Source organism: Mirounga angustirostris, unplaced genomic scaffold, assembly GCF_029215605.1.
Source record: "Mirounga angustirostris isolate CCGP_5_RB_7025 unplaced genomic scaffold, mMirAng1.0.hap1 SCAF_3, whole genome shotgun sequence".
NCBI classification, from domain to species: Eukaryota; Metazoa; Chordata; class Mammalia; order Carnivora; family Phocidae; genus Mirounga; species Mirounga angustirostris.
The window spans coordinates 163,148,992-163,174,329 of NW_026991711.1; the positions used below are offsets into that span (position 1 = coordinate 163,148,992).

The following is a 25,338-nucleotide window of genomic DNA, read 5'->3' on the forward strand; positions in this document are numbered from 1 at the left end:
TTCTTTATTTGACAAAGAGAGACACAGCGAGAGAGGGAACACAAACAGGGGGAGTGGGAGAGGGAGAAGCAGGCTCCCCGTGGAGCAGGGAGCCCGATATGGGGCTCCATCCCAGGACCCTGGGATCATGACCCTGAGTCGAAGGCAGACGCATAACAACTGAGCCACCCAGGCGCCCCTGATGAGGGTTTTTAAAATTGTTATTATAAACTTTACAGAATGCTATAGACATTAAAGCATTAGCAATTATGTAATCAAATCACTTTGTTTTACAACCATTTGCATTGTGTGGCTTACCTCATGTCATACATCTTATAAGAAACTAATAGTTAAAATCTCTTCTAGTTTCATTCTGTCCAACAGAATGAATATCTCCATCAGTGAAGGAGTCTTTCTTCTCTCCTAAGCTGTATCAATAGTGAAAAACAATTTTGGTTAATGGCTGAAGAGATGTTTTCTGCATTTTGCTTCAAAATATTGTTTAATAGGGGCACCTGGGTGGCTCAGTCTGTTGAGCATCTGACTTCAGCTCAAGTCATGATCTCAGGGTCCTGGGATTAAGCCCTGCATTGGGCTCCACACTCAGTGGGGAGTCTGCTTGTCCCTATTCCTCTCCCTCTGCCCCTTCCCTCCACTCATGCTCTCTCTCTTAAATAAGTAAAGTCTTTAAAATATATATGTGTATTTAATAATCCTTTTTACTTTTTGACTTTTCATTTAATTATGTTTTTCCATAAGCATTTTTTGGATTTGACCAAAATGCACTAGTTGAATAAATTTCAAAACTGTGTTAAACTTAAAAAAAAAACAAAAAAAAAACCTTAAACTTTTTATCTTCTGATAGAGACCTGGTTATATTGTACTAATTCTGAATTTTTCCTTTCATTGACAACGTTATAAACTCTGTTCATTTTATTTGTTAAAAATTGTTAATAAGCTGGACTTTATGTTTCTACTTTTATTTGCAGTCAATATTTTTTTTTTAAAGATTTTATTTATTTATTTGACAGAGACAGAGATAGCGAGAGCAGGAACACAAGTAGCGGGAGTGGGAGGGGGAGAGCAGGCTTCCCATGGAGCAGGGAGCCCGATGTGGGACTCGATCCCAGGACCCTGGGATCATGACCTGAGCCAAAGGCAGCTGTTTAATGACTGAGCCATTTAATGACCCAGGAGTCCCTGTAGTCGATATTTTGATGCAGAAATATCTGGGCTAGAAAAATATTTGTAAGCCTAGGCATTTTTGTTATTTTTAGGGGAAATTGGAGATAATGTATTGCTTGGCATCAGATTATCTCTTATTATGACCCAAAGTACAGCCACAACAGTATTTTGATACCTTCCTTTCTTAATTAATTAATTAATTAATTATTTTTAAGATTTTATTTATTTGAGGGAGAGAGTGTGAGAGAGAGCACAAGCCAGGGGAGGGGCAGAAGGAGAGGGAGAGGGAGGAGCAGACTCCCTGCTGAGCAGGGAGCCCGATGTAGGACTCGATCCCAGGACGCTGGGATCATGACCTGAGCTGAAGGCAGACCCTTAACCAACTGAGCCACCCAGGCACCCCTATACCTTCTTCTTTTTAAATGTATGCCTGCAGGGTGAAAAATTTAGTCTAGTAAAAAGATTCCTAGTCCCACATCTCTGCTCTTGTTCCCTTTAATGGAGAAACATACATGGAGTCAGTTCTAGATCTGTATGCTTTAATGTAGGAGATCACAGTTAATAGATTTTTCTCTATTGGTATAGAAAAAGCTTCTACTTTTGTTGAGGGTTACTTACATGCTTATGGGTAGATAATATAATTTTATTTACACGATTTATTTACACCTTCCTTGTTTCAGGAAGAATGAAGACAGCTTACAAAAATACATAAAATATATTAGTAAGGTGGAAATTAAAATGGGAACTAAAGAATAAAGAAAAATAAGAATGTAACCATAAAATGGAAGTACGAAATGTGTATCTTAATGAACTGTATGTACACACACACGTATATGTGCACACGTACATATACACTTGTCTATAATTTAAGCATCTACATTTCAAAAAGGGAAAACGCAGTTAGTCTGTTTCCATTAGATAAAAGTAATTAAGTTAATTTCCATAAAATAAAACGATTAACTATTTTTGGTACTAAGTTCAGACAGGATTTTCTCTGAGAGAAGGATCTTCTTAAAAAGAATCTTGATATAATGAGCAAATTCTTTGATACCATTTAGGAGATACCATCACAATTTTCATAGGCTTTCAAAAAGATTCATGTCCTATCAAAATTAATTTTAGCAAAAGAAGCCCCATAGGGAACCAGTACTTTATGGCCAGTTTTATGCTGATCTGGTTGGATCTAGGGGTAGAATTTTAAATATATGGAAGAATAGATACACAATATATTCTTCAAACTACCTCCCTAAGTATTATTTCTCTCAAGCAAGATTTTGATACTGATGGTGTGGCCATGAGTTTGACATTATATTCTCTTAACAAATATTTGGAGAATATCTATTTGATAATGCTGGTTGAAAGGAAATCAGATACACTTGTTGCACAAGATCATTGATCTGAGGGGAGAATGACATTCTCTTTTGAAAACCAATGAGTCTTTTATCTTGGACAACCACTTCATTAAATTTTTTGTACAATGAAACATACTTGCTAATAATTTTGTTATTTAATTTCTACTACATGCAGAAAATTGGAGATTCATACCGTGGCTACTGTGTAAGTGAGACTGAATTAGAAAGTGTCCTAACATTTCATAAGCAGCAAACACAGAGTGTTTGGGGGACCCGCCAATCTCCAAGCCCAGCCAAGCCAGCTACACGCTTGATGTGGAAATCTCAGTATGTCCCATATGATGGAATCCCATTTGTCAATGCAGGTACTTTTTAAAAGAATTATTTTAAAAGGTTCAGCACAGCCATGATCCATTGTGAAAATGTGTTTTCATAAAAATTTCCTACCAAAATTTTCATTTTTGTGGATGACAACTGAATATTAATTGATGAAAGTACATATTAAATTAAAAAGAAAACTTGAAGTAAATATGACCAATTATTTTATGAAATTGTATTTTAATACATTAGAATAAATAAATAATACTTCCTTAGATATTATGCTGATAAATAGAAAATAAAAATATTAATAGAGCAATTTTATTATTCTAAATATGTATATCTGTTGGATTTTTTTTTTTTTTTATCCAGTCCAGATATCTCTTCTCTCTTGATTCATCTTGTGGGACAAATTTGTATTCATTTTATATAGCTTATAGCTTATAACTCTGGAGTTACTGTGTAGAATTTGTATGCAATCTGGAGTTATAGCATACAGAATTCCAATATTAGGATTCTCAAGCATCAAATCTGTTACATATACTATTCTCAAATATTGGGCTAGTGTGTATTAAAATGGTAGAGTTTTGTGTGTGTGTTTTTTAAAGATTTTATTTTTAAGTAATCTGTATTCCCAACATGGGGTTCAAACTCACAACCCTGAGATCAAGAGTCGCATGCTCCACTGACTGAGCCAGCCAGATGCCCCTAAAGTGGTGGAGTTTCAAACAATTTCCAGAGATTCACCCTAGGACTAGTCAAATCCCAAAGAACATAAAGAAAAGTGATTTATTTTAGGACTATGGAAATACTGATTCAGCTGGAAGAGTTGCATTCTCATCCTGGACCTCTGAAGGTAGAAAAAGATATGTGGAGGAAGATGAGATAAATGTAACCTCTTCTACCCAGGTTTCGTCAGTATTCTGTAAAAGATGGAACATTTTTCCCCTCCATAGTTCTAATCCCCATGTTAACTCTCCACAGGCGGCCACTACTTAAATTTGCTGTGTATCTTTCCAGTCTATATTTTTATACTTTACCACACATATTTGTATTTATAATAATGTATTTTATTGTTTTGAATAGTTTGAAATATTCATAAATAGTAAACTATGGACATTGTTATGTAGATTTTCACTCACCCTTATTTCTTGAAATCCATCCATATTGATACTTACAGATCTTAATGTAACCAGTATGTAACATTCCAGCATATGACCAAACCACAATTATTTTTCTACTAATGATCATTTAGGATGTTTCTAATTTTCAGTATTACAAAGAATGCTGTAGTCAAACCTTGACAATATACATTTTCTGTTGAAAAGATGTAAATAAGTTAATAGTGCATGCATTAAAGTGGAATTGCTAAATTGTGAAGTATGACCATTTCATCTTTACAAGATTATCTCAAGTTGCTCTCTAAAGTGGTTGTACAAGAGCCATCCTCCCCCCCAAAAAAAGAAATCTTGCCATTTGCAAAGACGTGGATGAAACTAGAGGGTATTATGCTAAGTGAAATAAGTCAGTCAGAGAAAGACAATTATCATATGATCTCACTCATATGTGGAATTTAAGAAACAAAACAGGAGCATAGAGGAAGGGAGGTAAAAATAAAACAAGACAAAATCAGAGAGGGAGACAAACCAGAAGAGACTCTTAATCATAGGAAATAAACTGAGGTTGCTGGAGGGGAGGGGGGTGGGGGGATGGAGTGGTTGTGTGATGGACATTAAGGAGGGCACTTGATGTAATGAGCACTGGGTATTATATAAGACTGATGAATCACTGACCTCTACCTCTGACACTAATAATACACTATATTTTTTTTTATTTATTTGAGAGAGAATGAGAGACAGATAGCAAGAGAGGGAAGAGGGTCAGAGGGAGAAGCAGACCCCCCGCTGAGCAGGGAGCCCGATGTGGGACTCCATCCCAGGACTCCAGGATCATGACCTGAGCCGAAGGCAGTCGCTTAACCAACTGAGCCACCCAGGCGCCCAATAATACACTATATGTTAATTAATTGAATTTAAATTTTAAAAAAGACCACCTAATAAAAGAATTAAAAAAAAATAAAGTGGTTGTACAGGTGCAAAATCTCTTCTCTAAATTTTTTTGGCCACATGTATTTCAGAATTTTTGGAATGTAATATGATAATATTACAGAATATTCCCAGCAAGTATTCTGTTGACCATATCACATAATCAAATACAGTAATATTTTATGGATAGTAACACTAAGAGGAATAAAGATTATAAATAGCCACATAAAGTTCAGGTCGGGTTTTGCAGTCAAATGGGTTCCAAAAAATTTTGTTTTCTGAACTTTTTCAGTTTCAGAATTGTATATGAGGAATTGATGACCTATACCAATTTTTACTTGTTTCAGCAATGTATGAAAATTTCCCTTTCCTTCATTTACCTTATGACTTAGCATTGTCAGAATTTAAAAATCTTTGTATTCTGGAAATTTTCATATATATATGACACACATATATACATGTATATACATATATATACATATATTAAAGGTAATATATAATAATATGTATTATATGTGTGTATATATATATATCTCAAAGTAAAGGTAATACTATATGAAATCCCATGACTCTCCTGTATCCATCATCCAGCTTCAACAAATATTAGCGTATGGTCATTCTTGTCTCATTTATATCCCTACCCACTTCTTCATTCCCACCTCCAAGATGATTTTATAGCAAATTCCAGATTCCAGTTGCTTTATCTGTAATTACTAAAGTATATATTATATACTGAAGTATATATCTCTAAAAGATAAGGATTCTTTATGTACATACTTATATACAATGGCAATCACATTATCATACTTTAAAAGAATTAACAGTAATTTCTTAATGTCATAAAATGTCAAATGTTCACATTTCTTTACTTATCTAATAATTCTTTTTCCATAGGTTTGTTCAAATTCACATCCAAACAGATTACATTTGGTTTTATCTCTTAATTTCTTTTCATCTAAAAATTTCTCTCCTCTTTTCCCCCAGGTAGTTTATCCTGTAGTTTTCTATATTCTGAGTTTTGTTGATTCCATCTCTGTGCTGTAGTTTAACATGTTTTTTAAAAATCTCCTATATTTCCTGTGAACTGTTAGATCTAGAGGCTTAATTAAATGAATATTTAATCTCCATTAAAGTATTTTACAAGAATACTTCATAGGTGTGCTGTGTACTTCTTATTGCTACCTATGTGCAACACCTTTTTGTGATGTTAAAATTCATAAGTTGATTCAGTTATTTTAGTATATGTGCTGCAGAAGCGAGCACTGGATTCAGTTATTTTAGAGTATTGTCAAATTTTTTATTTTGCCAATATGAAGAGTGTGAGATAGTATTTTACTATTGCTTGAATTTGCATTTCCATATTTACTAGTAAAGTTGAACATCTTTTTATTTGTTCATTTAATATCTTTTTTTTTCTTTCTGAATTGCCTATTCGTAGTCTTTACCCATTCTTCTGTTTGGTTCTTTATTTTTAAAAATTACTTGTAACTCTTTACATTCTGCGTATTAATTCTTATTATCTCTATATTAATATAAATTCTTAAATTTATATTTAAATTTTTAAAGTTTTAAATTTTAATGTTGGCTTTATCAACACTTTCACTTACGACATTTTTTTATTTTATATTTGAAAAATTTGCTGTACTCTACCTAGAATAGGATATTCTACTTAAAGCCATGAACTTTTCACATCCATTTATTTATATTCTATTGCTGTGTAACAAATTACCCAAAACTTGATGGCTGAAAATAGCAAACATTTATCTCCTGGTTTCTGTGAGTCCGGAATCCAAGAGTGGCTTAGCACGGTGGTTCTGCCTCAGGTTCTGTCACAAGACTGCAATTCGGGTGTTGGCTGGAGCTGCAGGCATCTCACTGCTTGGCTGGGGGAGGATCTGCTTTCAAGCTCACTCATGTGGCTTATTCCTTGCCACATGGGCCTCACCACAGAGCTGCCTCACCTCAGACAGCTGATTTCGCCCAGACAGACCAATCCAAGCAAGAGCAAGAGTGTACCCAGGATGGAAGTCACAGTCTTTTTATAACCTTATATCAAAAATAACATCTTGTCACTTCTGCCATATTCATTAGAAGTAACTTAGTAAGTCTAGCCCATGCTAAAGGGGAGGGAATTACACAAGGACCTGAGTACTAGGAGGCCGGGATCACTGGGGACCATCTCAGAGGCTGGTTATTACATTATTGTAGTCCCCCCTTATCCGCAGTTTCACCTTCCAAGGTTTCAGTTGCCTGTTCTCAACCACAGTCTGGAAGCAGATAATCCTCCTCCTGACGTATTGTCAGAAGGTCAGTAGTAGCGTAATGCTACATCACAATGCCTTCGTCATTCCCCTCACTTCATCTCATCATGTAGGCATTTTATCATCTCACATCATCACCAGAAGGAGGGTGAGTACAGTACCATAAGATATTTTGAGAGAGACCCCATTCATATAACTTTTATGACAATATATTGTTATAATTGTTCTAGTTTATAAGTTATTGTAGTTAATCTCTTACTGTGCCTAATTTATTAATTAGACTTTATCATAGGTATATATGGATAGGAAAAAACATAGTTTATATAGGGTTTAGTATTATCCATCCTTTCAGGCATTCACTGTGGGTCTTGGAACGTATCCCCCATGAATAAGGGGGAACTATATTTTAACAGTACAAATAGAAATAAGGAAATAACTATAAAAGGAAATAAAACTTTACATGACAATATTTACTAACAAATGTAGCTTTTGCTAATTTCTACTTATAAAGTGGTGACATTTTATTATTAAAAACCGTATGTATGTAAATATCAGTTAACATTCAGTAAATGTGGTATTTGCAAATTTCTTTACCATAATGTACATTTGGTAAATATTATAATAAACTTTTAAACTTATGTGTTTGTACAACTTAGTAAGACTTACTGATGTTTTCTTTCCTTAAAGTTGTGTAATTGAAAGTGTAAATTTTGACATTGCCACCACCAAGTTATTTTTATTCTAGTGTCCAGAACAGATGGATACTTGAATTAATATCAATAGTTGGTTTTGGCCCACAGGGAGTAGAGCCGTGGTAATGGAGTGTCAGTATGGGCCAAGGAGAAAAGGTTTCCAGTTAAAAAAAATCAGTGAGCAGGAGAGCAGGTCTTGTCAGCTCTACAAAGCCACTTGTCCAGCCAGGTAAGCTTTATTTTCTTTAATTTCCTTTTTATTATAAAAAGTATTTATTTTCTAATATCTAATATGCACATTTTTATTAAGTTTAAACAGTGCCGATAAATATACAGTACAATGTAAGTTTCCTTTTACTTCTACGCCCTATGTCCCTTTTTATTTATTTATTTATTTATTTATTGTGTTTAGTTAGCATATAGTAGATCATTAGTTTTTGATGTAGTGTTCAACGATTCATTAGTCCTATGTCCCTTTTTAAGGCAACAACTCTTACCAGCTTCCTGAGCAACCCTCCAAAGATATTCTGTGTATGTGCATGCATATATATGTATATATCCTCCTTTACACTCATAAATGTTGAAATCTCAGTAAAACTTACTAATATTTTCTTTCCTTAAGGTTAGGTAGTAGTATACCTTCTTTCCTGCTGTGAATTCACATTGCTTTATTTCTATTTTGAATGCCTGTTGTGGTTATTTACTGCACAACTATTGCTTCACACTAATGTGAATGTAATGACATATACCACTCTATGCTTTCTTTTTATTTTTGTTATTTCATTCCCAGTGTATCTCAAAATTGTCTCCATATCTGCATATAAAAGGAAGGGTTCCTTCTTTGCATTTAGTTATTTTAAAAATTGAAATATAATTGACATATTAGTTTCATGGTTCCTTCTTTTCAATAGCCATACAATATTACATTTATGGATGGGTGGTCATTTACTGAATTAGTCCTCTAGTGATGGACATGTAGGATCTGAAAAGTATTCTTTATTATTATATACAGAGCTGCAGTTAATAACATTATACCTATTTGTATACTTGTGCAAGTATATCAGTAGAATAAATTTGTTGAAATGAAATTGCTAGGGCAAAGGTTATATTATTTTAAATGTTTACAGGTGTTATAAAGATGATTGCTCTTTAGAGAGATTTTATCAATGTATGAGATCAACACAATAAGTTTTAGATAGACTAGGACTACAGATTGGTCATTGCTTTGGGAGAGAATGAAGAATTTGAAGCAATACAAGATTTTGTAATGTTCTTTCTAATATTTTTTTAGACATTGAAAGTGTTAAATTCTCAGATAAAATTTAAAAAGATAACATATAAAGGTTGGGTATAGTTGATCTTTGAAACATTTTATTTCAGCATCATATCTTATATGACAAACCTGCACATTCTCAAGTTTTTCAAATTAGTTCAGAAGACTTTTCATGTTTAATCTGATAATATTAACTTTAGGCAATATTTAAACCTGACTGTGAAGCAAAACTTTTAACTGCTTTTAAATATAAGCAATATAAAACTTTAGATCTAACTTAGGAGAAAGTCTCTATGTGTAAAGAAATAATTTTATTCCCTATGTCATTCTACAAGTAGTTTTTGAGTATCTGTTGTGCCCAGCAATACTTTGGGTGCCATGGACTGAAAGAGGTACAAGATTTTACTTATTCACCGGGAACTTAAAATATTGTTTAGGTAGATCAGAAAACAAAAAACTGTTGGAAAACATAATGGTATAGTATATAGTACCAAATGTGTCAATTAGCTAACTCATCAGAGAAGGAACATATCCATGCAAATTCTTTAACAGGAAAGTGCAACTTAACCTGAATGCTAAAGTTTAGATTGAATTTGGGTAGGTAAGGAATTAGAGGGGAGATACTGTAGGCCAGGAAATTACATGAATAAAGATATGGTGTGATTTTGGTATCAGAGGAGGAAGGAACATTGAAATGATAAACTTCACCGAAAAAGCAATTTTACATTTGAAGTAATTGAAAGTAAGATTAGGTAAATAAGCTAGAATCATATGGGATGGCTTGAATGCTGCCAAGAAATTCATACTTGATTAAAAAGCAGGTAGATTCTTCAACAGAAAAGTACAAATGTGAAGAATTATTGTAGCATTAATATATCAAGTGGATTTAAGGAACAAGGAAGGAGGCTATTAAAGTAATCCAGGCATGAGTTTTTTGTTCTTTTTTGTTTTTATGTTTAAGATCTATTTATAATTTATTTTTACAAGTAGGAAAGTCCCTCCATTTTTTCCCTGCTTAATGTATATGAATATAAAGAAGTATTGATTTCACACTGCCTCCCACCCTGACAGAATGGGGTAACAGGAAGTTGTGAACTGAGAGCAGCCTTCTGACACCAAGATGGTTTCCTCTCTATCTGGGACTTGAACTCTGGTGCTCTCATCAGTCATCCTCTTGCCGATTTCTTTTCAGTTTATGAAAATCTATGAGTTTATAAGCATCCTCCCCAGTAGATGGGTCTACAAAGTCCTTGGGAAGTCAGTAACTCAGGGACAGGGTTGAACTGTCACTTCACAGTTTGTTTACGTAATGGAAAGCTGAAGAATTAACTCATACCATTTTCAAAGAACAAGCTCTTATTCTATACAAGGATGTGGAGAATCATCAGTACAATGAAAAAATGGTTGAGTAAAGTCATGAGTGATGAAATCAGAACTCTTGAACAATAGAAAGACTGCACTGAGGGTTTTACATTTCAGAGAACTGTTTATTGCTACCCAGTATGTATCCCTTGGGGCACTCCAATTAAGCTTAGGAAATACACTGTCCCCCAGGGAATCGATAGCTTCTTGACCTTTAGTGGTGACTTCGGGAAATTCTGGTGCCATAAGGGTAGCCGTGTTCTCATCATCCGACCACTGTATTTCTTCTGCCTTATTATCACTGTTTGGCTGGGAACGTGTTGGCGGAGCTTCTCTTCCTGAAACCACCAGAGTTCCATCATCAAGTAAATAATCCTTCACATTCTGAGGAGTGGAAGAATGACACTCTTGATGGTAAGGCTTCCGAACAGTGGCTACCACACAGAGAACTGACAGTGCAGCACATGCGCCTTCTTCATCCTCCAGCAACCGCAGCTGCTGCCCATCCCCCTCCTGCCAGCACCCTTCTGGAACCCCCAGGCATGCGTTTTTTATGGCTTCCAGGAGAATTGGGAAGAGGCAAATCCAGAAACAAAAGTTAATATCCATAAATATTCAGATATTTTTACTGATGTCATGATTATTGTTAATTTGCTAAATATTACGCACTGAGAATATGGCTTATTTTTCAACGTAATCCTCTGAATGCTTTCTAGTTTAATTGATTTTTCTCTAAACTTTAATGCTTAAACTTCTGCTTGGTAAGTTTGATTTTCTTGATATTATATTATGAAAGAAATTCTACTTTTACTTATAAACAGGATTTACATTAAAAAAGTACAGAAGTTTCCTGAATATAGAGTTCCCACAGACCCCAAAATTGACAAGAAAATAATTCGAATGGAGCAGGAAAAAGCCTTTAACATGCTAAAGAAGAACTTGGTAGATGCTGGCGGTGTTCTTAGGTATGACATTTATATTATTATTTTATTTTTTACAAATTAATTAGCGCCATTTACAAAATTTTTTTCTTATAAGAGAAATTATAATTATGTTTTCTAATTATTTCATTAAGAATGATTTTTATAAGGGAGATGTCTCATTAGTGGTTCCCTAGGTTTTAAAATTTGCCACTGTGTAAGCCATTGAGTTTATCAACCAAATGTTCTGATAATGCCTACCAAAGAATTCTGTATACCATATGGAAATTTTTCCCCAAAATGACAAATAATGTGTTTAGCAACTTATATAATTATATATTTCATACTTTGTTTCTGATACTTCTTAGGAGCCAAACTTGCAGTCACCTGTATATCTTTCTAACCCATCTTTGATTACCTATACCAGCTAGAAATTAATCCTAAGCCCTACATAAAATTCCATTTTTATATATTTTTTGTGCTTCAGATTTTACATAAGAAGAAATATTAGCTTGCTTTCTTACTTTTCTTTATGTGTTAGTCCAGGTGAAGAATTTACAGTAATACCAGGGGATTAAGTGTACAGAATATAGCTTTTGTAAAAACAAAACAAAACAAAACTTTTGGCTATGGGCGCCTGGGTGGCTCAGTCGGTTGGGTGTCCAACTCTTGGTTTCAGCTCAGGTCATGATCTTGGGGTTGGGGGATCAAGCCCTGGGTCCGGCTCCATGCTCAGTGGGGAGTCTGCTCCTCTCCCTCTCCCTCTGCCCATCCCCCTGCTCATGCGCTCTCTCTCGCAAAAAGATAAATAAATCTTTAAAAAAATAAATACATAAAATAAACTTTTGGATATATGGAAAATGAGTAGCCAATAATTAGATCATTCAGTTTGGAGAACATTGCATATAATTTTTAAATAAGCCACCATTTCATGAGTATCAGTCATTGCAAGCACTTTGTATAAAAGTATCCATTAAAACAGTATCCTACCAGATCATTTCATTTTCCTAGCATCTGTTTTTTTGCACTCAATATGAAAGACCTATATTCATCTTTTAGTTGATTCTCTTGCTCATTGGGGCAATAGGAGCTGTGTGCAATAGAGGGGCTATGGGGCAATAGAGGTAGTGTATTGAGCTCCTGTCAGATAAGATTCTCCCACTCAGCTCAGTCTTGGTAGACTGTGATTTATAGCCAACCTTTGGAAGGATTATAGGATTTACTTAACATGAAATTTAAAATACCATTTTCATATATACTTAACTCCTGTACCCTCCTTAACTATAGGGCCATAGTGAAAGTCTATAAAGGTTTGTAAAGATTTTTATTTAATTGGGTATAAAGCCAACTTAGAGGAGTCAAGCAGAGAGGGCACCTGGGTGGCTCCGTTGGTTGGCTGTCCAGCTCTTAGTTTTGGCTCAGGGTGGTGAGATGAGCCCCAAATTGGGCCCCAAGCTCAGTGTAGAGTCTGCTTGAGATTCTTTGCCTCCTCCTCTCTCCCTCCCCTCTCCCTCTACTTGCCCCCATGCATGCACATGCTCTCTCTTTCCCTCTCTCTCTCAAATAAACAAATAAATAAATAAAATCTTTCTTAAAAAAATCAGAGGACATTTTAAATTTTATTTATATCATTTTAAAATTTTTATTATATTTACTTACTGATATCGTATCTTAAAAGATTATTCTTTTTCTTGATGAGTTTTAACATAAGTAACTATGATTCTTGCCTTTGTCTAGTAACATAATTTTAAATTTTTCTTCTTGTCAGGTGGTATGTCCAGTTACCTACAAAGCAAGCTCATCAGTATCATGAATTAGAGACTTCCTGCCTCCCTTTGCCACCTTCTCCTTTTCCTATGTGTTCTCTTGAAGAAGAGGAAACTGCAATTAGGGATGAGAATTGTGCATTACCCTCACGTCTACATCCTCAAGTAGCACATAAGATTCAAGAATTGGTGTCACAGGGAATAGAACAAGTATATGCAGTAAGAAAACAGCTAAGGTACAGTAAAAACAAATTGTTCTTTTACATTTTTCATTTTTGTTTGTTGGTTTAAATAATTTATCATCATAGACATTTTCCAAGATATATGCTATCAGAGGAGATAAGGAATATAATTTATTAATTTATTAAAATCTTATTTATGAACTGATCATTTTCTAGCAGATACTTGGCAAGCCATTAGTAATGATTCAGCTTACTCATTTGAAATATTCCATATTCAAACTTAGCTAATTGGACTATTTCTGAATTATATATAAATTGAATTATATAATAAATGCCTTTACAGGAAAAAAAAGCCTTTGCAGAATCAAAGATTTTAAAACCTAGGCCAGGATGCTTATTTAAGCTATTTGAAATGCAATTAAATTGTATTATAACAAAAGAACCTGGATAGTTCTTTGTATGATGGAAGTTTACATGTAGCATTCTGGTCCAATGTTACTGATTCTCAGGATACAATAATCATGATCTCATTTATTCTTGCAAGTCTATAAAATTGGTATATTTACGGGCGCCTGGGTGGCTCAGTTGGTTGAGCAACTGCCTTCGGCTCAGGTCATGATCCTGGAGTCCCTGGATCGAGTCCCGCATCGGGCTCCCTGCTTGGCAGGGAGCCTGCTTCTGCCTCTGACCCTCCCCCCTCTCATGTGCTCTCTCTCTCTCATTCTCTCTGTCTCAAATAAATAAATAAATCTTAAAAAAAAAAAATTGGTGTATTTACCTCCATACTGCGCAAGAGAAAACGGACACTATGAGTGGTTAAATAACTGGCTTAAGAGGTAGAGGCAGAACTGAAATCCAGATCCAGTTCTACAACCTGTGCTCTTTCACCATGATTTCTGGTACTTAACTGGCCTTATTCCCACTGGTTACTGTGTAGTCCCGTCTGAACAACACGATGAGTATTTCCTAGGTTAATATCTTAATTAATACGTGATTTTCCCATTTAGCAGCTTTCTCAGACATTTTATATTCATTTTCATTGGGACATTGTTAGAACAGAGCCAAAATTTGGTAAAGTTCATACATTATTTACTAAACTTGAACCTTAAGAACAGAGGTATGGTTCAGCTCTGCAGTGTGGTCTATAGAATGTAATGCGCAAACCATATGAATATTGGACTTTATAATTTTTTGTGTATTTTTGTATATTGATGTGTCAATGCTGCCTTCTATTTCTATATTTCTCTTTTGTCTACTTAAAAAATTCAAGCAGGGCGCCTGGGTGGCTCAGTCGTTAAGCGTCTGCCTTCGGCTCAGGTCATGATCCCAGGGTCCTGGGATCGAGCCCCGCATCGGGCTCCCTGCTCAGCGGGAAGCCTGCTTCTCCCTCTCCCACTCCCCCTGCTTGTGTTCCCGCTCTCGCTGTCTCTGTCTCTGTCAAATAAATAAAATCTTAAAAAAAAAAAAAATTCAAGCGGGTCATATTTTATATAGTAAGTGATGCCTTTTGGCAGCAGTGTAACTTGATGTTTATACAATAACCTGGGTGTAGGCCCAACCTCTCTTACTTACTGGCTAGATGTATAACTTTGGCAAATTATTAAACTTCAGCAGCCCTCAGTTCCCTGGAATGATAATTGGGAGTAAAGTGGGAATGATCATTGCACTTACCTCACAGGATTATAGTAAGCATTAAAGGAGATCCTCGATGTGAAGAGTTCAAGTACACTGCCTGACATAGTTAGCATTCAAAACATATTATGCTTAAACTGACAATAATGATTCCTATAAAAATGTCAAAGCTTATTCTAGATACAGAGTTATTTAACCAATGAAAGTATTATATTGCTTTTAATCTGCATGATTTCTTTGATTTAATGTATGGAAAAAATTAAAAGTGGAAAAATATAAATTATAAAACTGTAAACCATGCTTTACAGAAGTTTATGCTAAAAAGGAACATTTTCTCATTTGATCTGAAGTATATTACTATTTATGTTTTTATTCTATTTTATGCTCTCCACAGAAAATTTGTAGAAAGAGAACTATTTAAACCTGATGAGGTGCCTGAGAGACATAATTTATCCTTTTTTCCAACTGTAAATGATATTAAAAATCACATCCATGAGGTACAGAAATCCTTGAGAAATGGAGATAATGTGTATAACTCAGAGATTATTCCAGCAACGGTATGATTACAATTATAATTCTTTGTTTTATTATAGAATCTTTCTCAACTTCTCTTACTATTTGGCCTAACGGGGTGGTTGTTATTTGGCCATATAAATAACTGTGATGAAAGAAAAAAATAGTAGTTTTGGGGGCGCCTTGGTGACGCAGCTGGTTAAGCATCCAACTCTTGGTTTCAGCTCAGGTTTGATCTGAAACGGAGCCCTGCGTCAGGCTCCGTCCTCAGTGTGCAGTCTGCTTGAGTTTCTCTCTCCCTCTTCTTGTGCCCCTCCTGCCCTGAGCTCTGCCTCTCACTGAAATAAATAAATCTTAAAAAAAAGCGGGGGGGGGCTCCTGGGTGGCTCAGTCGGTTAAGCATCTGCCTTCAGGTCAGGTCATGATCCTGGGGTCCTGGAATCAAGCCCTGTGTCAGGTTCCCTGCTCAGTGTAGAGTCTCCACTTCTCCTTCTGCCTCTGCTCCCATTCCTCATTCTCTCTCCCACTCGCTCTCTCAAATAAATAAAAACTTTTTTAAAAAAGAAGAAATAGGGCGCCTGGGTGGCTCAGTTGGTTAAGCGACTGCCTTCGGCTCAGGTCATGATCCTGGAGTCCCGGGATCGAGTCCCGCATCGGGCTCCCTGCTCAGCAGGGAGTCTGCTTCTCCCTCTGACCCTCCCCCCTCTCATGTGCTCTCTCTCTCAAATAAATAAATAAAATCTTTAAAAAATAATAAAATAAAAAAAAGAAGAAATAGTAGTTTCTTTTTCTTAAAATGTAAACATTGTGAACCCTAGGTGACGATTTGACTAAAATTTTTTTTATTACTCTCACAAGAAGAAATATCAATTTCCAACTCTGACTATAATAACAATAGTAATCTTCATTTAAAAATCAACATATTTTATTTCTGTAAAAGTATATCTTATTCATCTAACAAATATTTATTGGGTATATACTGTGTATACCTTCCTCTCTTTTTAAAAATAGATAGACAGGCGGCGCCTGGGTGGCTCAGTAGGTCAAACATCTGACTCTTGATATCTGCTCAGGTCATGATCTCCGGGTCATGAGATCAAGCCCCACATCCCATCGGGCTCCACCTCAGCAGGGAATCTGCTTGAGAGTCTTTCCCTCCTCCTTAGCCCCTCTCCCTGCTCGCTTACTCTCTCTCTAATAAATAAATCTTTTAAAAAAATGGGGCACCTGGGGGCTCAGTCAGTTAAGTGTCTTGACTCTTGACTTCGGTTCAGGTCATGATCTCAGGGTCATGAGATCAAACCCTGCCTTGGGCTCCGTGTTCAGTGGGGATTCTGCTTAGGATTTTCTGCCTCTTACTCTCTCCCTCCCCAACGCTTGCATGTGCTCCTTCTCACTCTCTAAAATAAATAAATAAATCTTAAAAAAAAAAATCTCAGTAGCAATACCCTTTGCTCTCCAAATTTTTACTACCCAAATTATGCCTTCTGAACTAAATAGATTCAGATTTTAAGCTAGTGCTACTATTCTTTTCCAACCCAAACTCTCTTATTTATTCACTATCCAAAGTTCAGGAAGTAAAATGGATTTGGTTAGCACTGATCTTTGCCATCTATACTTGCTATCCAAATTCTTGCTGTCTGAACTGGGGAAGCTAATGTATTTGGATAGTGGACTATACTCATATTTTGAGAATGTAAACAAGTGAAGAGAGTAATTACTGAATGAAACACAATTATACTATCACTGAATAAAATATGACAGTTGTATTGATATTTTAAAACATTTTTTTACTATAAATGCTTTATTGTTTTTACTGAAATAAATGTTCCCATTTCAGCTTCAGTGGACTACAGATAATGGGCATATTCTCAGAGAGACTGTGACAGTTACATTTGCAGAAGGTAAGTTATCTTGAATATATTTAATATATAAAATCAGTGTTAAAACTGGAAGACATTGGGGGCGCCTGGGTGGCTCAGTCATTAAGAGTCTGCTTTCGGCTCAGGTCATGATCCCGGGGTCCTGGGATTGAGCTCCACATCAGGCTCCGTGCTCAGCGGGAAGCCTGCTTCTCCCTCTCCCACTCCCCCTGCTTGTGTTCCCTCTCTCGCTGTGTCTCTCTCTATCAAATAAATAAATAAAATATTTAAAACAACAACAACAAAAAACTGGAAAACATTGAAGATATTATGTATAAACAAAAGGATACCATGTTAAATGCAGAGATAAGTATAAAAGAATGAATGTCTAACTTTATATAGGGGGTGAAGTTAAGAGAGCACTTAAAGCCAAATAGATTGATTTGAGTAGTGAGAGGAGTTAGCCATACAGAAGCAGAGAAAACACATTTCCAGAAGAGAAAAAAACAAGGGTAAAATAAGCTTGGAACACAAGAGTAAGAGCATATGAAAAAAACCAAACCATATAAAATGGACAAAGTTTCCTGATCAGGGTATCTTAAGGTTATCACTACTGGAATTAGCCTAGCTTTATAGTAAGCTGTACTAGCAGTTGGCCTCAAAATTTTAATCATAAAGCATAAAAGCCTATTATATGAGGAAATTTATTTTTTTTTAAGTTTATTTATTTATTTTTGGTAATCTCTACACCTACTGTGGGGCTTGAACTCACAAACCCAACATCAAGAGTCATATGCTCTTCCAACTAAGCCAGCCAGGCACCCCTTATTTTTAATTTTTGTTTGAATATAGTTGACACACAATGTTACAGTAGTTCCAAGTGAGTAACACAGTGATTCAACTTCTCTATATATTATGCTATGCTCACCACAAGTGTAGCTACCATCTGTCACCAAACATTGTGATTATAGTATCATTGATTATATTCCCTATGCTGTGCCTTTTTTTTTTTTTTTAAGATTTATTTATTTATTTGAGAGGGGAGGGAGGGGTGGTGGGACAGAATCTTCAAGCAGACTCCCCACTGAGCATGGAGCCCAATCTCATGACCTGAACTGAAACCAAAGCCAGATGCTCAACCAACTAAGCCACCCAGGCAGCCCTATGCCTTTTATTCCCATGACTTACTCATTCCATTACTGGAAGCCTTCTCCCACTCCCCTTCACCCATTTTGCCCATCCCACCCCACCTCTCCCCTCTGGCAACCATCAGTTTGTTCTCTGTATTTATAGGTCTGATTCTGTTTTTTGTTTATTCATGTGTTTTGTTTATCAGATTCCACATATGAGTGAAATCATATGGTATTTGTTTTTCTCATGAGAAGTTTGATTTATTTTACTTAGATTTATTTTACTTAGACTCCCTAGGTCCATCCATGTCATTATAAAAGGCAACATCTCATCCTTTCTTATAGCTAAATAACATATATGAAGAAGTATATATGAGTAACATATAAGTATATATGTTTAAACAGCTATAATTATTTTGACAAATCCTAACATAGTTGTTCCTGTCTCTTTGGGCCATAACAAGAGCATATGACTCTTGATGTTGGGTTTGTGAGTTCAAGCCCCACAGTAGGTGTAGAGATTACCAAAAATAAATAAATAAACTTAAAAAAAAATAAATTTCCTCATATAATAGGCTTTTATGCTTTATGATTAAAATTTTGAGGCCAACTGCTAGTACAGCTTACTATAAAGCTAGGCTAATTCCAGTAGTGATAACCTTAAGATACCTTGATCAGGAAACTTTGTCCATTTTATATGGTTTGCTTTTTTCATATGCTCTTACTCTTGTGTTCTCTTACTATTCGAGGCTTATTTTACCCTTTTTTTTTTTTCTCTTCTGGAAATGTGTTTTCTCTGCTTCTATATGGCTAACTCCTCTCACTACTCAAATCAATCTATTTGGCTTTAAGTGCTCTCTTAACTTCACCCCCTATATAAAGTTAGGCATTCATTCTTTTATACTTACCCCTGCATTTAACATGGTATCCTTTTGTTTACATATCTGTATCTTTCATTATGATTTGAGCTACTCAGTGGCAAGGGTTATATTTTATTCAAGTTAACATAACTAGTGCCTAGCATAATCCCTGCTACAAAGTTAACATCTAAATAAATGCTTTAGAATAAATTAATGAATAACTGTATACAGTACAATTATTTCTTTATTCTTTGGCTGTTTAACCTTTAAAAGTCACTGTGCATAGAGAATAACTTTCAAATTCTTTATCATTATTCATCTGTTCTGCACATATTTTACTCACTGTGATAAATGCTGGACATAAAAAAGAATAAGTTTCTTGCTTCATTGAATTTCAAATTTAGCAAGAGAAAAAGACACTAAGCACATATATTCTAATTACTGTTATGAATAGTGCCATAAAAGAGTTGTGCAAAATTGTGTGAGAATAGTGACAGACATATAACTTAATCTAGGGAGTAGGGAACTAACATTTGAGAAAGTGGCTTTTAAACTAAGAACTGAAGAATGGATAGGAATTTGTCAATCAAAAGGATACCATGTTTGAAAACTAAGCAAGAAAGAGCTTGTCATGTTCAAGGAACTTAAGAAAGTTGATATGGTTTTAAGCATAGACAATGCTTGGAGATAAAACTGGATATGCAAAATGGGCTTAGGAGGCCCTTAGAGCTGTCCAAATGAAAGGTGTGATAGTGGTTTAGTCTACAGTGAGTGGCATTTATACTAGAATTGGACAGATGGGGCGCCTGGGTGGCTCTGATGGTTAAATGTCTGTCTTCAGCTCAGGTCATGATCCCAGGGTCCTGGGATCGAGCCCCGCATCGTGCTCCCTGCTTGGCAGGGAACCTACTTCTCCTTCTCTCCCTCAGCTGTTCCCCCTGCTTGTGCTTTCTCGCTCTCTCTGTCAAATAAATAAATAAAATCTTAAAAAAAAAAAAAGTTGTTTTCAAAGGTTTTGGTTATTGATTGAATAGGTGTGGGAGGTAAAAGAATGGGAATGATCTGGGATGACTCCTGGGTTTCTTCCATGAGCAACTGACTGATAGTGGCATTTACTGAGGTAGGCAACACTGGTGTAAGAATAGGATTTGGTAATGGCAAGGGGAAAGAAAAAAGTTCATGAAATCAGGTTTGGAAAGCTTAGATACATATCAGAACCATTTCAGTGGAGTGGATTGGGAATAAGCCACATTGGGATGGTTGAAGAGTGAATGATGAATGAAGAAGTAGAGACAATGTGCTATGAGGGGAAAAAGGGTTGAGAGAAGGTATTTTCAGATAGGAGAAATCTGAAGAGAGAGATGAAGATGGAGGTATTTGATAGCTTTGATGATGGGAAGTTGAGGAAATTTCTGATAGTTTCTCTTTTCTCTTCAAGAGTGCTGAGAGTGAAAAAGATCTTAGGAAGTATGGCCAAGATTGGACAATTGAAATCTTCTAAAATATAGAAACTTTGTGAGGTTGTCAGATACAGGTGAAAGTCCTGTTGAAGTTGATGATCATGAATTGGTATTAGTAGTAGCAGCAAGTTTCTCTTTCATTCGCATTCAGCTTCACGTATATGGGCCATTTTCATTCAGTGTTAGGATTTTACCAGGGGTTGTAACAAAAGTACAAAGAAGCAAGGGAGGTTAGGGGATTTGCAAGAGAGTGACTGAAACTATAACCGTAGGATTCGACTAAGCTGGATAGGGAGAGAATTTTAATAAGAAAGAAGTTGATAGGGGCACCTGGGTAGCTCAGATGGTTAAGCATCTGCTTTCAGCTCAGGTCATGGTCCCAGGGTCCTGGGATCAAGCCCCATATCGGGCTCCTGGCTCAGCAGGGAGCCTGCTTCTCCCTCTCCCTCTGCCTCTCCCCCTGCTTCTCCCCCTGCTCATGTTCTCTGTCTCTCTCTGTATCTCTGGGTCTCTAATGAATAAATAAAATCTTTAAAAAAAAAAGTTGATACATCTGAAGAAAATTGAGGAATCAATGGACTGGAGGTTCACATGAGGTTGAATAATTGTAGTGAAGTACTTACGCAGAATCCCTGGAAAAATAAGAGGTTGTGATCAAAGAATGGGATGTTTGAATTAGAGATTTTTAGATGTAAAAGAGTCGAGGGTATGACAGTAGTAGTGGGTGACTATAGCAGAGTGACGTACAAGGACAATTAGAAATGAAGAAGCCAAAAGGTGAAAGAAGTCAGGCAGAGAAAGACATATACCATGTGATTTCATTTATATGTAGAATCTGAAAACCAAAACAAACAAGCAAATGAAGAGCAGAAACAGACCCATAAATACAGAGAATAAACTGATGCTTCTCAGAGGGGAAGAGTGGTAGGAGACGGCAAAATGGGTGAAGGGGAGTGGAAGATACAGGCTTCCAATCCTGGAATGAACAAGTCACAGGGACAAAAGGAAACATAGTCAATGGTACTGTCATGGCATTGTATGGTGGCAGATGGTAGCTACACTTGGGATGAGTATAGCACAACATACAAACTTGTGGAGTCACTGTATTGTACACCTGAAACTAATTTAACAATGTGTGTCAACTATACTTTAATTTAAAAAAAGAACTAAAGAAACCAAGAAATGTGAGAGTGCTGTTTAATCCTCTCAACAACGCTTTGAGGAAGATTCTCTTACTATCCTGATTTTACAGGTGAAAAAACTGAAGTTTAAAAACTAAGTTAAGGGCACCTGGGTGGCTCAGTTGGTTAAGCGACTGCCTTCGGCTCAGGTCATGATCCTGGAGTCCCGGGATCGAGTCCCGCATCGGGCTCCCTGCTCGGCAGGGAGTCTGCTTCTCCCTCTGACCCTCCTCCCTCTCATGCTCTCTGTCTCTCATTCTCTCTCTCTCAAATAAAATAAAATAAAATAAAATAAAATAAAAGAATTGTTAAAAACCAAGTTAAGTAGCATGTTGAAGGTTACAGAGAAAAGCTAGCTAGTGCTTAAATTCATCCTTGTCTGACACCAGGGCCATTTTGAAAAATTACTTAGTTACAGTATGGAAGCAATAAACGGTTGTTGATAATTGGTTTTTGATTGACTTAAAGAGATGAATATATTTGGGTTAAAACATAGAAATTACATGAGAGGAACTATATTCCCTAAGAACAATTACTTTAGCAAATGAGATTTTAAGAGAACAGATATTTACTCTTAGTCATTTATTACAAAATGAGTTATTGAAAGAAATTGAATGCTGTTATATTGAGGACCAGCTTTATGCCAGGCGTTATCCTAAGCATTAGGGCTACCAAAGATGAATTAAGTTTGGTCTTTGTAATTGAGAGGTTCAATAGCTTTCACACATCCAGAGAAGTTTAGATGTAGTCCAACATCATAGCATAGAAAATGGACTAGATTTGAGTTACAAATACATAATCTTTCAAGGAAAAAAATACTTTTCCAACATCACATCCTAGATATACTGAATTAAAAATTAATGGAGGTTGAACCTAGGAATTTATATTTTTAAAAAGTTCCTGAGTGATTCTGATTCTACCAGTTCTGGAAATAGTGGACAAAATAACTTCTTAAAGTCCTTTTCAAACCTTTGAATTTATTTCCTATTCTAATTAAGATAGTAAGTGTTGTAATAAAATACAGTGTCACATAGCATAGAAACCATAAACATTATTTTGTTTTGATAGCTGATTTTTTTTATATAACTTAGGAAATTCACCAGGGGAATCAATTAACACCAAAGTGGAAACAAATCACACAACGGGTTCTTTGTCTCCAGAGCCAGCCCATTTGCTTTCTTCACTTTCCTCATTTCAACCAAAAATATTTACACAACTACAGGTAGGTATCCAGTGAAATAGACAAAATTGAAGCCCTTCCCTTTCTTCCTTAATCTCTCTTCTTCTTCTAGGAATTTTATAGAATTATTATAGAATTATGGTAATGATCACAGATGTTTTTATTATTAATTTCCTGACTTTTTTGTATCTTGATGTAAGATCATTTAAACAATACATTTTGAAAGAGTTGGAGTTGACTATGCATGTAATAAAGTTTAGTTGTACTACTTTTCCTTTGATTCTTGTTTCTGTCCTCGATATTTGTTAGTAATTATACACCTGTATTTTATTCCAATTATGTGTCAAAAGAATAATATATCCTATGAGAAAATTATACTTAGTAAATTTAAACATTTTGATGTGACTCTTTTTGGTTTAAAAGGGTTTGCAGTTGCAACCAAGATTCACTTCGCCTGATGGATCAACGGCTCCGATATCAGTAAATAACCACCCTTCCTCCAGTCCTTCAAGACTCCTGGATTCATTAGAAAGTACTGTAATGAGTAATAATTCTCTACTGCTTGGTCAAAGTCATAGTCTTCAAACAGATACATGCCTTACCCCAAACAGTAGCATTATTACCTCTACCATGGGTAGCCTTCCGGGACCAGATCAAAATCTGGCTGCAATGGACCAGCTGGTGGAAGTTGGAGATGTTGAGGATACAGAGAATATGGAAGGAAGTGTTCATCGGATTCTTCTGGGAAATGTGCAGACCATCCCAATACAGATTATAGATAGCCACCCAGCTATTAGTAAGTTAAAAGCAACTTGTGATTTTATTTTTTTAGCCTTTATGGACTATCATTACTGTTACACTACAGAAAAAAAACAATCATTTCTACTCAGGGGTTTATAAAATATAAATAAAGTAAAATCCTAGAAAAAGGGAAAAATATCAAGAGCATAATAACTTTTAAACTTTATTTTTTCTTCTCCATCAAAATTATTCATTCCCTAATTACCTCAGTTTACATAGAAAATCTATGGTGATATGAAACCAGAGAGTTATTTTAGAATGCATGAAAAAAATGAGAAACTTTTTTTTTTAAGATTATGTATTTATTTATTTATTAGAAAGAGGGCATGAACGGGGGGAGGAGCAGAGGGAAAGGAAGAAGTAGACTCCCCACTGAGCAGGGAGCCCGAAGTGGGGCTTGATCCCAGGACCCTGAAATCATGACCTGAGCTGAAAGCAGATGCTTAACTGACTGAGCCACCCAGGTGCCCCATAAAATGAGAAACTTTAAAAGGAAAACATTTAGTGTAAATGTTACTGTGGAAAAAGTGTTACAAGGAAAAATGGAATGAAGTAGGCAGATATAAATGTTAATGATTTTGAGTTATAAACTTAGATGTTGACTTCTATGGAAATTGAAAGGGAATTAGTTAAGCCTTGGGGACTTGGGTTTAATCCAAGACCTTGTTATCTTCACTTTGTAACAAACCCAGTCAACCTAGTGATAAATTCTAACTGCTACTTGACCTACGTCGCTCCCTTCCACATAGAATGTTTTGGATTGGGCACTTTTGTGCAGAAAGATTTGCAGTTTGCTTTGAAGAACAAAAATCTTCATAGAAATTATCCTTAGAACATACAAAGTATTTACCCTCCATTCTTAGTCATCATTCTTCTGGGTAAGGAAAAGTGTAAGGTAGTTCCTTCCAGAAAGGAATCATTATCTTTTAACTTTATTGGAAGTGTTACTTTTAAGAAAATTTATCCAGAGAGCTGTGGCAGTTGTCACTACTGAATAAGTTTAGTAGAAAAGAGGGAAAAGGAATATATGTGAATTAATCCTCAGAACTTCATGAAATAGTTGATGGTGTGCCCATTCTACAGATAGGTAAATCAAGGCTCAGGGAGGTTAAGAGATTACCTAAAAGTGATAGAGCAGGGATTTAAACCCAGATCTATCTGCCTCCAAAGTTTCTTTCCATTCTAACATGCTTCCTCCCTCTATGTTGTACCAAGGTATTTCTGGGAGCTCTAATTCAGATTGTTTTAAAGGAGACCCTCTTTGTATCTGAACTTGTGTGATTTATCAAGTTAGATCATGATCTGAGGGACTACTTTACCTGAATATGAATTCTCAGGGTCACTCAAATCCATCTTCTACTGGTTTTCTTTATGGTGTGGGCTA

General features: G+C 35.7%; 1 protein-coding gene and 1 pseudogene across 3 annotated transcripts in view; one reads left to right on the plus strand and one right to left on the minus strand.

Annotated features, from left to right (window-relative positions):
• CARF (calcium responsive transcription factor) overlaps positions 1 to 25,338 on the plus strand; it is a 102,532-nt gene that overhangs the window by 33,897 nt on the left and 43,297 nt on the right. For 2 of the 3 annotated variants that reach the window (XM_064586935.1, XM_064586936.1), the window contains exons 8-15: positions 2,692 to 2,881; positions 7,941 to 8,061; positions 11,289 to 11,432; positions 13,156 to 13,389; positions 15,362 to 15,524; positions 17,321 to 17,384; positions 23,065 to 23,195; positions 23,577 to 23,949. In XM_064586935.1, coding sequence (XP_064443005.1) covers positions 2,692 to 2,881; positions 7,941 to 8,061; positions 11,289 to 11,432; positions 13,156 to 13,389; positions 15,362 to 15,524; positions 17,321 to 17,384; positions 23,065 to 23,195; positions 23,577 to 23,949 — 1,420 coding nt within the window. Of the gene's footprint in view, positions 1 to 2,691; positions 2,882 to 7,940; positions 8,062 to 8,084; positions 10,882 to 11,288; positions 11,433 to 13,155; positions 13,390 to 15,361; positions 15,525 to 17,320; positions 17,385 to 23,064; positions 23,196 to 23,576; positions 23,950 to 25,338 lie in introns of those variants that run through there. The other variant, XM_054506056.2, reaches the window with a different exon arrangement.
• LOC123838382 (translation initiation factor eIF2 assembly protein-like) lies at positions 10,408 to 10,946 on the minus strand (annotated as a pseudogene).